The sequence below is a fragment of the Plecotus auritus genome (assembly GCF_963455305.1).
Source record: "Plecotus auritus genome assembly, chromosome: 5".
NCBI classification, from domain to species: Eukaryota; Metazoa; Chordata; class Mammalia; order Chiroptera; family Vespertilionidae; genus Plecotus; species Plecotus auritus.
The window spans coordinates 50,767,345-50,781,439 of record NC_137776.1 but is presented as its reverse complement, the minus strand read 5'-3'; the positions used below and the strand labels follow the sequence as shown (position 1 = coordinate 50,781,439).

General features: G+C 41.1%; 1 protein-coding gene across 1 annotated transcript in view; it reads right to left on the bottom strand.

Annotated features, from left to right (window-relative positions):
* LRP2 (LDL receptor related protein 2) overlaps positions 1 to 14,095 on the bottom strand; it is a gene marked incomplete at its 5' end in the record, with an annotated part of 209,763 nt that overhangs the window by 8,179 nt on the left and 187,489 nt on the right. The window contains 7 exons of the mRNA XM_080669070.1: positions 5,623 to 5,724; positions 7,013 to 7,142; positions 7,615 to 7,732; positions 7,917 to 7,984; positions 8,797 to 8,887; positions 10,944 to 11,063; positions 13,439 to 13,615. Of these exons, the coding sequence (XP_080525196.1) occupies positions 5,623 to 5,724; positions 7,013 to 7,142; positions 7,615 to 7,732; positions 7,917 to 7,984; positions 8,797 to 8,887; positions 10,944 to 11,063; positions 13,439 to 13,615 (806 nt within the window). The remainder of the gene's footprint in view (positions 1 to 5,622; positions 5,725 to 7,012; positions 7,143 to 7,614; positions 7,733 to 7,916; positions 7,985 to 8,796; positions 8,888 to 10,943; positions 11,064 to 13,438; positions 13,616 to 14,095) is intronic.

Here is a 14,095-nt window from a genome sequence, read left to right as displayed (position 1 = left end):
ACCCAAATACATTAAAAAAAAACCTGGAGGATATCAAAGGAGAGATTGACAGCAATACAATCATAGTAGGAGACTTTAATACCCCAATATCACCATTGGACAAATCCTCTAAACAAGAAATCAGCAAAGAAACATCAATCCTAAATGACTCACTAGAACAGATGGAATTAATTGACATCTTCAGAACATTGCACCCCAAATCCACAGAATATACATTCTTCTCAAGTGCACATGGGTCATTTTCAAAGATAGACCATATGTTGGGTCATAGGCAAAGTCTATTCAAATTCAAGAAGATAGAAATCATATCAAGCATCTTCTCAGATCACAGTGGCATAAAACTGGAAATCAACTACAATAAAAACAATCCAAAAAAATCAAACATATGGAGACTAAACAGCATGCTATTATACAATGACTGGGTTACCAGGAAGATCAAGGAAGAAATAAAAAAACATCATGGCAACAGATGACAATGAAAACACAACAATCCAAAATCTATAGGACACAGCGAAAGTAATCTTTAGAGGGAAGTTCATAGCTCTACAAGTCTACTGCAAAAAACAAGAAACAATGGTAATAAATTACCTAACCCTACAACTCGAAGAGTTAGAAAGAGAGCAACAAGAAAATCCCAGGGTAAGTAGAAGGAAGGAAATAATAAAGATCAGAGTGGAGACAAATGACATTGAGACCAAAAAAACAACACAAAAGATCAACAAAACCAAGAGCTGGTTCTTTGAAAGGATAAACAAGATTGAAGAACCTCTAGCCAGGCTCACCAAGAAGCAAAGAGAGAGGACCCAAATAAACAAAATCAGAAATGAAAGAGGTGAAATAACAACAGACCCCACCGAAATACAAAGGATTGTTAAAAAATACTATAAACAACTCTATTCCAACAAACTGGACAACCTGGAGGAAATGGACATATTCCTAGAAAAATATAACCTTCCAAAACTCAATCAGGAAGAATCTAAACATCTCAATAGGCCAATAACTATGGAAGAAATTGAAGCAATCATCAAAAAGCTTCCAGCAAACAAAAGCCCAGGGCCAGACAGCTTCACAGGGGAGTTTTACCAAACATTCAAGGAAGAACTAAAACCTATCCTCCTCAGACTATTCCAAAAAATTCAAGAGGAAGGAACACTTCCAAGCTCCTTCTATGAAGCCGGCATCATCCTAATACCAAAACCAGATAAAGACAACACAATGAAAGAGAATTACAGGACAATATCCCTCATGAACATAGATGCCAAAATCCTCAACAAAATTCTAGCAAATCGGATCCAGCAGTACATCAGAAAGATCATACAACATGACCAAGTAGGATTTATCCCAGGAATGCAAGGATGGCACAATATCCGCAAATCAATAAACGTGATACATCACATAAACAAATTGAGAGATAAAAATCACGTAGTCATATCAATTGATGCAGAAAAAGCATTTGACAAAATCCAACACCCTTTCTTGATAAAAACTCTCAACAAGGTGGGAATAGAAGGATCATACCTCAACATAATAAAAGCTATATATGATAAACCCACAGCTAACATCATACTCAATGGGCAAAAACTAAAACCATTTCCCCTAAGAACAGGAACAAGACAGGGATGCCCACTCTCACCACTCCTGTTCAACATAGTACTGGAAGTACTAGCTATTGCAATTAGACAAGAAAAAGAAATAAAAGGCATCCAAATTGGAAAAGAAGTAAAGCTGTCCTTATTTGCAGATGACATGATACTGTACATAGAAAACCCTAAAGACTCCATCAAAATATTATTAGACTTAATAAATGAATTCGGCAATGTAGCAGGATACAAAATTAATGCCAAGAAATCTATGGCATTTCTATACACCAATAATGAACTTACAGAAAGAGAGACTAAAAAAGCAATCCCATTTACCATCGCACCAAAAAAAATTAAGATACCTAGGAATAAACTTAACTAAGGAAGTAGAAGACCTATACGCAGAAAACTACAGGACACTGGAAAAAGAGATAGAGGAAGATGTAAACAGATGGAAGAACATACCATGTTCATGGATTGGCAGAGCATATTTCACAGACCTAGAAAGAACTCTCCAAAAATTCATCTGGAATAAAAAAAGACCCCAAGTAGCCACAACAATCCTGAGAAAGAAGAACAAAGTAGGTGGGATCTCAATACCAGATTTTAAGCTGTATTACAAAGCCACTGTTCTCAAAACTGCCGGGTACTGGCACAAGAACAGACATATAGATCAATGGAATAGAATAGAGAACCCAGATACCTACCCAAATCACTATGCTCAATTAATATTTGACAAAGGAGGCATGAACATACAATGGTGTCAAGACAGTCTCTTCAATAAATGGTGGTGGGAAAATTGGACAGATACAAGCAAAAAAATGAAACTAGACCACCAACTTACACCATACACAAAAATAAACTCAAAATGGATCAAGGACTTAAACATATGACGAGAAACCATAAAAATACTAGAGAAATCCACCGCCAGAAAAATCTCTGACATATGCCGAAGCAATTTCTTCACTGATACTGCTCCTAGGGCAATGGAAACTAAAGAGAAAATAAACAAATGGGACTACATCAAAATAAAAAGCTTTTGCACAGCAAAGGAGACCATCAATAAAACAACAAGAAAGCCCACTGCATGGGAGAACATATTTGCCAATGATATCAACAATAAGTGTTTAATCTCCAACATTTACAGGGAACTCATGCAGCTTAACAAAAAGAAGATAAACAACCCAATCAAAAAATGGGCAACTGATCTAAATAGACACTTTTTGAAAGAAGACAGAAGGAAGGCAAAGAGACATATGAAAACATGCTCAAAGTCACTAATCATCCGAGAGATGCAAATCAAAACAATAATGCGGTACCATCTCACACCTGTCAGAATGGCTATCATCAACAAATCAACAAATGACAAGTGCTGGAGAGGATGCGGAGAAAAAGGAACCCTCGTGCACTGCTGGTGGGAATGCAGACTGGTGCAGCCACTGTGGAGAACAGTATGGAGTTTCCTCAAAAAACTAAAAATGGAACTCCCATTTGACCCAGTGATCCCACTTCTAGGAATATATCCCAAGAAACTAGAAACACGAATCAGAAAGGATATATGCACCCCTATGTTCATAGCAGCACAATTCACCATAGCTAAGATTTGGAAACAGCCTAAGTGCCCATCAGCAGATGAGTGGATTTAAAAACTGTGGTACATCTACACAATGGAATACTACGCTGCGCTAAAAAAAGAAGGAATTCCTACCATTTGCAACAACATGGATGGAGATGGAGAACATTATGCTAAGTGAAATAAGCCAGTCAGAGAAAGATAAGTATCACATGATCTCACTTATTTGTGGAATATAATGAACAACATAAACTGATGAACAAAAATAGTTTCAGAGACAGAGAAACATCGACCAGACCATCAAACCTTGGAGGGAAGGTAGGGGAGGGTAGGGGTAAGGGGGAGAGATCAACCAAAGGACTTGTATGCATGCATATGGGCCTAACCAATGGACACAGACAACAGGGGGTTGAGGGCATGAGTGGGGGGGATGGTGGGGTAATGGGGGAAGAAGGACACATATGTAACACCTTAATCAATAAAGAAATTTTAAAAAAATAAATAAAAAATAAAATTAGCTAAAAAAAAACCACAAAAACAAATCAAGAAATGACAAGTGCTGGCAAGGATGCAGAGAAAAAGGAATCCTCGTGCACTGCTGGTGGGAATGCAGACTGCTGCAGCCACTGAGGAGAACAGTATGGAGTTTCCTCAAAAAACTGAAAATGGAGCTCCCATTTGACCCAGTGATCCCACTTCTAGGAATATATCCCAAGAAACTAGAAACACGAATCAGAAAGGATATATGCAGCCCTATGTTCATAGGAGCACAATTTACCATAATTAAGATTTGGAAACAGCCTAAGTGCCCATCAGCAGATGAGTGGATTTAAAAACTGTGGTACATCTATACAACAGAATACTGCGCTTCAGTAAAAAAGAAGGAATTCTTACCATTCACAACAGCATGGATGGAACTGGAGAGCATTATGCTAAGTGAAATAAGCCAGAGAAAGATAAATATCACATGATCTCACTTATTTGTGGAATATAATGAACAACATAAACTGATGAACAAAAACAGATCCAGAGACAGAGAAGCATCGATCAGATCGTCAAACCTCAGAGGGAAGGTAGGCGAGAGTGGGGGGAAGGGGAGAGATCAACCAAAGGACTTGTATGCATGCATATAAGCCCAACCAATGGACACAGACACAAGGGGGCTGAGGGCATGAGTGGGGTGGGGATCAATGGGGAGATAAGGATATATATGTAATACCTTAATCAATAAAGAAAAAATAAAAAAATAAAGTTCATAACAATAAAAAAAAAAACCCTCAGGGAAGGTAGGGGAGGGTGGGGTTAAGGAGGAGAGATCAACCAAAGGACTTATATGCATTCATGTAAGCCTAATCAATGGACACAGACAACAGGGGGGTGGGGGCATGAATGGGAGGTAGGGAGTAATGGGGGAATAAGGACACATATGTAATACCTTAATCAATAAAGAAATTTAAAAAAAAGATTCAAATATTTCTGAACTTAAGAAAGCTATTCATAAAATAAACATTTCTATCTTGTGTTAAAATATACCATTATCTTGTGATTACAAAAGAAGTTTATGTGTTAACACTAAAACTGTATTTCACTTAGGCCACAGTGGTTTTGACAAAGGAAGCACAGGCTAACCGCGGACAGGCACTGGAAGTGGTGTTGGGGCTATTGACCTAATGAAAAGTTTTTCACTTCATGCATACACTGTCTCATCTCCCTGCTCCTCTGCAAGATAAGTGAGCAGTGGGGCTTCACCGAAGAAATGTCAGTATCTGCCTCTCGGCTTTGGAGACGTTTTTACTTTTCAGAAAAGTATGAGAAAGGCAAGCATAGGGAGGTCGCCTCAAATCACACCTTTGTGATACCAGTAAGAACCCAGAGAGTACAGCCCAAATCTCTGCATGATGACCTGTCAATCATAATATTTATAGGGAGCCTCGTGAGTCAGGCACTGTGTTTACCAAGCCTCTGAATGGATTCAGAGTGAATCCTCTTGCTTTGACAGCTCAGAATAAAAAGGTTCTCGGCAGGCCGGTATGGCTCAGTTGGTTGGGTGTTGTCCCATGCACCAAGAGGTTGCCGGTTTGATTCTGGTCAGGCACATGCCTGGGTTTTGAGCTTAATCCCCAGTGTGCTGGAGGCAGCCAATGGATGTTTCTCTCTCATCAATGTTTCTCTCCCTCTCTCTAAAAATCAATAAAAACATTTTTTTTTTCAAAATGACAAGGTTCTTGGTCAGCACCCCCAGAATGGTTGCCAAATATCAACAACTGTACAACAAAACAGGATTCTGGTTTTATTCAGGTCTCATGTCCTTGGGTCAGTCTTGTTACCTCAGATAGTGTAGCTGAGGGTTGGACCACATGCTTCCTTCCATCTGAGGAAGGTGAGACCCCTAGGGGCGCATTCATTACTCAAAAGAACAAGGTCCAGTAGTCGTAGCACCTGAAAGAAAGGCCCAGTGTGAGGGCTCACCTGGGCTTGCGGAGCCTCTTTGACAGCACTGTCCCGGGTTGCATACATTGGGTTTTCAAAGACTATGGGCTGCTTCCCCATCTCCATGGTAAAGTGATCACTCTGGTAAAGGAAAAAAGGTTATGCCATACTGACCTGATTCACACATACAGGAAGGTGTTCTCCTCATGCCTAGAGGCTTGCTAGATGCTATGTCAAATTTACCCCAAAATGGTGAAAATACGTAAATAAATAAACCCCAGCAGAGATACAAGACCTGCTCCCAGCAAACCATTATGTAAAGCAGAGATTTTCAACCTTTTTCATCTCATGGCACACATAAACGAATTACTAAAATCCTGCAGCACACCGAAAAATAGATATTTTTGCTGAACTGCCAAAAAATAGATATAATTTTGATTCATTCACATCAAATGGCTATTATTGGGTTGGCTGTTGTCATTTTTTTTTATTTGACCAACTAAGGGAAACGAGGTCAGTGCCCGACTAAATTGTCAAGTATGGCATGTTTTAAAAATTCTTGCACACACGGGATGAAAATTGCTGATGTAAAGTAACATAATGCACTAACCAGTCCGCTCAAGAAAATGGAAACACTCTTCCTATGTCTAGGCACCTTATCACTGGGGATTGTGTTTGAACAACAGAGAAAAGGGTGGGTGGTGGAAAAAGAGCAAAGTAGAGATGAAGGACAGGGAAAGAAGAAAGAAGAGATAATTTTGTGCTTTTAGGCAGGGGCAAAAATGAAAGCTTGGAGGAAAGGCAGAATGCTGAAATTGCTTTCCCTATACTGATTAACCTGTACTAGCCCACTCATGAAATATCCATTTGGTCCTCACAGGAGGCATTTTATACAGATGGAGGCAGGTATTATTGCACCCATTGTACAGAGAGGTCAAGCTCTATGCCTATTAATACATATTTAGAAGGCAGCAGAGTTATTATTGCAACCAACTGCTGACTCTAAAATCACTGTTTATTCCTTCACTATCCATTGGTGGGAAAATAAACAACACCAGGGAACATATAGTTCCTTATTCCTTCCTTTAAAAATACAAAGGTCATCAAATAAGAAGAGAATATCATGCTCTATTTCCCCTCCTCTCCCAAAAATCTGCTTGAGATTCTAATTAAACTTAATTAAGACTACTTAGGATTCCAATTCAATAGTGTGGCACAGAGCAAAAAAGTTTCAACTTTATTACCATTTTTTGGCACATTTCTGCAACAAACCTAATGTTTCCTAGCTTGTATGTATAGTGAAGAGTTTCTTCTGAGAGACATACAATTTTGTTTTGTTTTCTAGCTTAATTTTATTCTTTATAAGTGCTTCTTTTCTAAAACAGTAAAAATGAGAACCTTCACACAGTCATTTTGAAACCATACTCACCATCACCATTGCTCTGTCAATAGCAGACTCAGGCCCAAAACCAGACACTCCAATATCCATATTAACATCGGCCCCTGATCTGAAGGTCACCCCATTCCCAGTTTCAGAGGATTTGACAAGACTGCTTAAGCTGAGAAAAGAAGTCATCGAAATAGTGTTATTGTTTTTTTTAACAAACCTTTTGCAATAGTACCCTTTCCCCCATATTGCTAAGTCTTACTAAAAGGAAGACAGTTCGGGGTTCCCACTCTAGTGCATCCCCTTAGCTCCCTGGAAGTGTCAAAGCTTGAGATCTAATAGAGGGCCAGCCTCGCCCGTCACACAGCCGACTTCTCTCCACCTAACCTGAATGCCCACCAGTAGGCATAACCACTTGGACTAGAAAATGTGATTTGCATTCAGGTTTCTTTGAAGCACTTGATTAAGAAGTTGTGATTTGAAGTGACTGCTTTAAGTTCCCTCCTTTTTGTTTCTGCAGAACAGGTGAGCTATGTATTGTACTTTTTTTACTTTAAAAAAACAACACACAACTAAGTTCGTTGTTTTCGCGTGGTCCCATCACACAAGCTTCTAAAATCAATGTTCCACATAATGAAACTGACCTTGGCAGCTTGGGCAGGGAGGGCAGAAGGGAGCCAGTTTTCCTGTAGTGGAAAAATCCTAATGCTGCCAGAGCTCCAATGATGATGATCAGGATGACTGTCAACAGCACGGCCATTGCTGCCATCGAGGAGGGGAGAAGAAGCAAACACATTAACATGGGAAGGAGAAGAGCCAGTCTTAGCTGTAGAAGCTGGGGACTAGCACCATCTATTCTTCAAAGACTGGGTCACACAGAATAGAAATAGCACTCAATTTAGGCACTGTGAAGTATTTCCAGATAGCTCATATTCTTCAAACTTACTTGTTCCTGGAGAAATGCCTTTCAAAAGCCCTATTTCACAGTAATTTCCCATGTAGCCACTAGGACACCTGAAAGGAAAAGAAGAATTGTTCACAAGATGTTGCCTTCTTAGGCATCTATTGCAATTGACTGAGTAAATTATATGTTGAGCAATATATCCCGCATGACTTCCATTTATTCTGCCAAGAGATGAAGAGCAGGATGAACAGTAATCTGACTTTGGAAATTTACTTTCAATGCAACAGCTGTAGCATCTACAAGGTCAACCTCATCAAATAAACCTATTGGCGTCTTCTCTAATCCATCAGACTTTTCCTCAAAGAGTAAAAATGGAAACCATTATTGTGTTCTTGCCTTTGATGTGATTTCATTACTCTTAAAGACCCCTATTTATCTTGTTCTGTGTTACAGCTTTCTCAACAATTCTCTCCTTCCCAAGTCTTGAGCTCAGTCTCTGCTCCTCGTGTATGCCTAGTCTTGAAGCAGCTCTGCTGAGCAGCGCCTCTCCCATTATCCAGTTGTAATTAATAAGACCAGATGAGTAGGAGAATGTGGTAGTTGTCATTTCTCTAACTCCTTTCTCCCCGCAAGGGTGGCCCACAATTCTGTGGCACCTCCTGGGAGCTTATTAGAAATGTGGAATCCCTGTGAATAAGATAGATGGGGCATTTGATCCAGACCCCAGGTGGTCCTTAGGTGCCATACAGTTTCAGAAGCACTGCCTTAGTTCTCTGTGGATTCCCCAAGGGAGGGCAAGCTGGTTAAGATGGGATAATTAGTGAACTGGCAAGGTTCCTATCCTTGTTTTTCTGGCTTCTTTAAGGTCTTGAATTACCCCAAAAGCAAATCCTACAGCTCAGACCTCAACATTCAGACTTACTTGCATTTGGGGAGGTCATTCTCATCAAAATAGCAATTTCCTCCGTGCATACACCTGCATGGGGGGGGCATGGTGATAGGATTGTCCACGGCTGCAGAAAGGGAAAGCCATGCACGTGTTAGTCGGCCATACTCAGCAAAGCACCCACACCAGGCAATCCTGCTTCCAGCCCAGGGTGGGGGTGGGGTGGTTGGGGCAGGGCATCTAATTACTCTCCCTATCAAAACCTTCCCTTCCCCTTCAGTCAGATGAATTTCCTTGTCAATAATAAGGTCTTGGAGAGTAACATACATTTGGTGGGAAAGGGAGGCAATTTATATAATTTCCCTCAAAAACAATTAGACCCCAGAACATACATTAATAGTTCAAAGGAACTACGGTAAAAAAAAAAAAAAAATCTCTTAGGAATTCCCTTCTCATTTGAAGTATTCATAATTTTCCTCTGTGAACCCCATTAAGATCAAGAGTTCAATTATACCTCCAAACTTCAACTAAAGGCTCCAAAGTATCAGCGAGCCATCAACCAATAAGCAGACACATAGATACAGACATGGAGATGCTTGACAGACAGCTGGTTAGAGACCTCATTTTTTAAGTCTTCCAAAACTGCCCTTGCTCTGGGTCCCTGCTCCAGCTCAGGTCCTAAGTACTCCCTGGATGTGCCTGATGGGTCACTGGTGTGTCCATGTGTAATACTTAGAAGATACTCAATAAGTACTGTGTGTTTATTCAAATGCCCTTCTGGCACAGTTCCTCAATTTGAGTCTCTACTCAAAGGACCCTTTATCAGAGAGGCCTTCTGGAACTCTCTATCCCACTCCCACCCCAACCTTACCCCTCTTACCCTGCTTTAGTTTTCTCCTTTCACCACCTGACATCATATATTTATGGGATTCTCTATTTATTGTCCTGTTAGAATATAAACTTAACAAGAGCAGGGAATGTGTCTGTTTTGTTCACTATCTCCAACCCTTAGAATAGTGCTTAGCACATAGTAGGCACTCAGTAAATATTTATCAAATAAATTGATTAATATACCAAACCAAGGCCACATACAAATGACTACCATCATTAACGTGCTACCTTTGGTTCAAGTTCTTTTAAATGAGAATCTTAATATAATCCACTTGGCAATACATGTAAATGAGCAAAGTAGTAGATGAAGTGACAACCTACACATCACTCCTTCAATGTGAGATTGTAATAAATGTCAGAACACCCATCTACAGCATAGAACAAGTCTCAAAAGCTTTGTCATTTTGTTCAAAATATTACAAAATAGTATAGTCTTGCCAATATTTCCCCACTAGCACTGGGATAGGGGAAGGGAGGCAGAGGGAAGCAGTTTCTTTACCCTGAGTTCATTCTATAACCTGCCAACGTTTCAGCCTGGTTGGGAAGAGTCACAAGGTAGTGCCTTAATCCTCTTCACCCCCCATTGTCTAAAACTGGGGGATGTGAGCCATCAAATGGGCCACTAGTGAACAAAAGCAATATGATTTTTTTAAAAGAAGTTATTAAGTTTGGATACTAGTTATAGACACTAGTTATTCCCCATCGGTTATTAGCTCCTTAATTTAGGAATCATTGAAAAAATGTCTTGCCATGCATAGATTATCCATAGCATTTCCTACTCTGGCTTCTATCCTCTATCTCCCAACAGCACAGGTATATTTTATAATGTGGTCCTTTGCAATTGTCAAAACTTAGAAATGAGCATGTGAGGAAAGCAGCCTTCCCCTCTATAAGCCCCCAACCCCCACTTCAGGAACCTGGCCCTCCACCTAAAGGAACCCGGGTAAGGCTGAATGGATTCAGGAGTGTAGTCATCCAGGATAGGGTGGGAAGGGAAAGAAGGCCATATAGAAAATTCCGTTTTCAAAATGTCTTTGCAAAACAACACAACTGTAGATTTATGGGCACTGAACCTATCTCTGAAGTTCTTAGCAAATAATTCTCAGAAATCATCGGAACACAGTTCCTCCATCTCTCATCCCTCCTCCTAGCCATCACCTCTCCATTCTGCAATGGACCTAATACACAGGATTCTTCAGGCTCCTGAAGGAGGTGAAGCACGAATAGGGAATCTCCTAAAGAAGGCAGAACGGCTCTCCCAGGCCCCTGAGGCTGTCCAGGCAGTCCCCTACCTGCATCACACTCAGTCATGCTCCCCTCCAAAAAGGTGGCACCTTGGGGACAGGCACAGCTGTATCCTGCGGGTCTCAGGAGGCAGAGATGGCTGCAGACATTCTTACAGCGGTTGGGCACTGAAAAGCAGATGAGAACCACAGTTAGGTTCTGAGGCAGAAATGATTAACCCAACCAAGGATATACCCATCGACTGAGTTGTGGCCCTGACAGTTGATATCCCAGCACCTCTAGGCCATGTGCCACCTGGCTATCACCCTCATTTACACTGCCACCCACCAAAGTGGCACAGTCCCTCCCTGTGCCCTCCACCCTATTTCTGCACCACTCACATTTTCTATTGGCATCACTATCTCTTTGCCCTAGCAGGTTTGACAGACAGGTGCCTGACCACTGCATGACCTCAAAAACTAATCAGTGCTAAGCAATTTGAGATAGTTCAAAAAAACCACTAAGACTCCAATATTACTGCAAGATTTACCATTGCCCACATTTGGGTAGGTCAGAATGTGTGGTCCATCCAAAGCATATACTGTGATTTCCACCCTCAACCTCCAAGGAGAACTTCCTTCTGGGCTTCAGTTTCCTTATTTGTAAGACAGGGGAATTCGAGCTGTGATTATCAGAATCAGATGGGAGCTATTCACAAGGATGGTGGCCCAGTCACAGAAATTTATATTTACATTGGTCTGGGATAGAGCTCCATTATCACTATTAAAAAGTCCCTCACGTAATTACAGAGTCATCTAAATTCTACCTTAGCATATATTATGATTTATCAAAGGATTAGATGACCTCTAAATTCCTTCTCACACTGACATTCTGTGATCCTGATTCTCTGTCACCTAAAATATAACCATAGACTTTACATGGTGATAAATAAAATAAAAAGGCACATTCCAAAAACCTCATTTAGAACCTATTCCATTACCATTTCTTCAGCTCTCTAGAGCAGAGCTTTCAAATTTTAATGTAATACAAAGCGCCTGGGGAATCTGACTCCAAAGGGCTGGGCAGGGCCTGAGAGCCTGCATTTCTTGCCAGCTCCCACAGGATACCAATGCTACTGGCCCATGGCCCACACTGTGAGCAGGGCCTGGAGCAGGGATTCTCAAAATGGGGTCCTGGAACCAGCAACTTTAGCATCAGTTGGCAACTTGTTACAAATGCAAACTTCTTAGGCCACCTCAAGCATATTAAATCAGAATTTCTGTGGGTGGGGCACAGCAATATGTTCAATAAGCTTTCTAGATGAGTCTAATGCATGCTAAACTAGAACTATGGGTCCAGAGCAAATCTAATCTGGCACAGCTGAGCTGGGTCTCTGGCTTACACAGCACACTCAGCACTTTGCAAAGCGGGCCAGAGCCTGAGCTGACTGTGATGCTTTTCCTTCAGGGACTCTCCTCTGCCTGATTCCTGGGCAGCCTTTTCCACAGGGGCCAGAGGCTCACCAGATAAACGGTGCTCTGCCTTTGAAACCATCCAGTGTGAGAGCTGCAGGAGCGGTTAGGACAGGAGAGCTGGGGTGTTTTGGAAATGGGTTGGAGAACCAGCAATCACTATCAGCAACACAAGGCAGTGAAGACTCAGAAAGCGTATGTGCCACCAGTGGCATCTCCTGGGAGGTTTATCTCTGAGTTCCAATTTGTTAAGTCTGATTCGGGGTCTCAGAGGGTCAGTGAACTTAAGGGGACCTCACGCTCCACCTTTGTTTCACATACAGGGATGGGAAGGGAAACAACTAATCAAAGGTCTCCCCATGACAGAATTCAACCTGGATCGAGGTATACTGATCACAGCTTGAACGGAAAGACATTGAGCTCTAGGTTCAATGGAATTTTAAAATCATTTCTAAGTTTAAAATGCATCTGTTGGTTGTGCAACTTGGGCATATGAGTTACTGAAGCTCTCCTATCCTCAGTTACCTTATGTGACACGAGAATCTGACGTTTAGAATTTAAGAATCTATGTCCTTTCCTCACTTCAAAAATGTCCCTTCCCTTTCATCTTACAATGAATTAGACACAGCTAACCTGATGAAGTGGAAACCAGAACTAAGAAAATAAGATAAGGGGGGAGGGGTAGAAGTGCACCTGCCTGACAATCTCAGACTAAGGCTCACACAGCCCAGGATAACTCAACTAGCCTAGTTGCAAGGAATAGGTCAAACTGACGATGTCCAGGAAACCCACACTGTGACTTGTTAAGGCAACTCATTGTTAGCAGGGGTCTGATGCCTGCTGGATGCTGTGGCTGGAAATACATACCCATAACTCCAAGGACTGAAATATTGTTACTTCATATCTGCTGGTGGCATATATAACTTCATCCAACCTCCAATGAACACACACACACACACACACACACACACACACACACACACACCTTTCATGCACCAGAGAGCAACCTATTATAATCCATTATATTTTCCAGCACTACAGCCATTAATTTGAAAGAATAAGGAACATCGTATTCCAAGGTTAGTGGTTACCTGACTGATTGTATCTATGTTGATGAAGGACTCGAACTTGAGTGAGCCAAGGGCTCACAGTCATCATTTTCTCTTTCTTGTCTTGCCCAAATTTATCTTGTGTCCATACTTCTCCCTTATCCTTCGATACCCAGTATACCTGGCCTTCAAAGATGTCAAGACTGTAAGGGTCCACTGCTGCTTACCCACAGGAAGAAAAAAAAAAACAGGTTACTGGAAAGAGAACCTAACCCCGCCTCCGTGTCAGCCTTCATTCTGTGTGAATTAATCACTAACGCAATGCCTGACAATACAGAACAGTCAGGCAGATTTTATGTACACGAGACCACAGAAGTATGCTCCCCTGGGAGATCAAGATAACGAAAATTAAACTAGATGAATGCCCAATGGCTAACCCCAGTGGTAGGGGACTTGCTCACTTTCAAGTTGCTGATTTTATTTTACTTTTGGAAAACAATTTGTATGGCAGAGAATTTTTTTCCTTGAAAACAAGACACAGCTTATCGGGAAAACCTGGTATGTGCTGGATTCCTGCAGTTCGACAATCTGGATAAGAAAGCAAAATGTTTGTCTCCTTCTAGGTGTTTCCAGTTGTGTAAAATGCACAATCCAGCATGATAAGAACAAATGTGTCTAAAGTGGTTAGACATGGGTTAC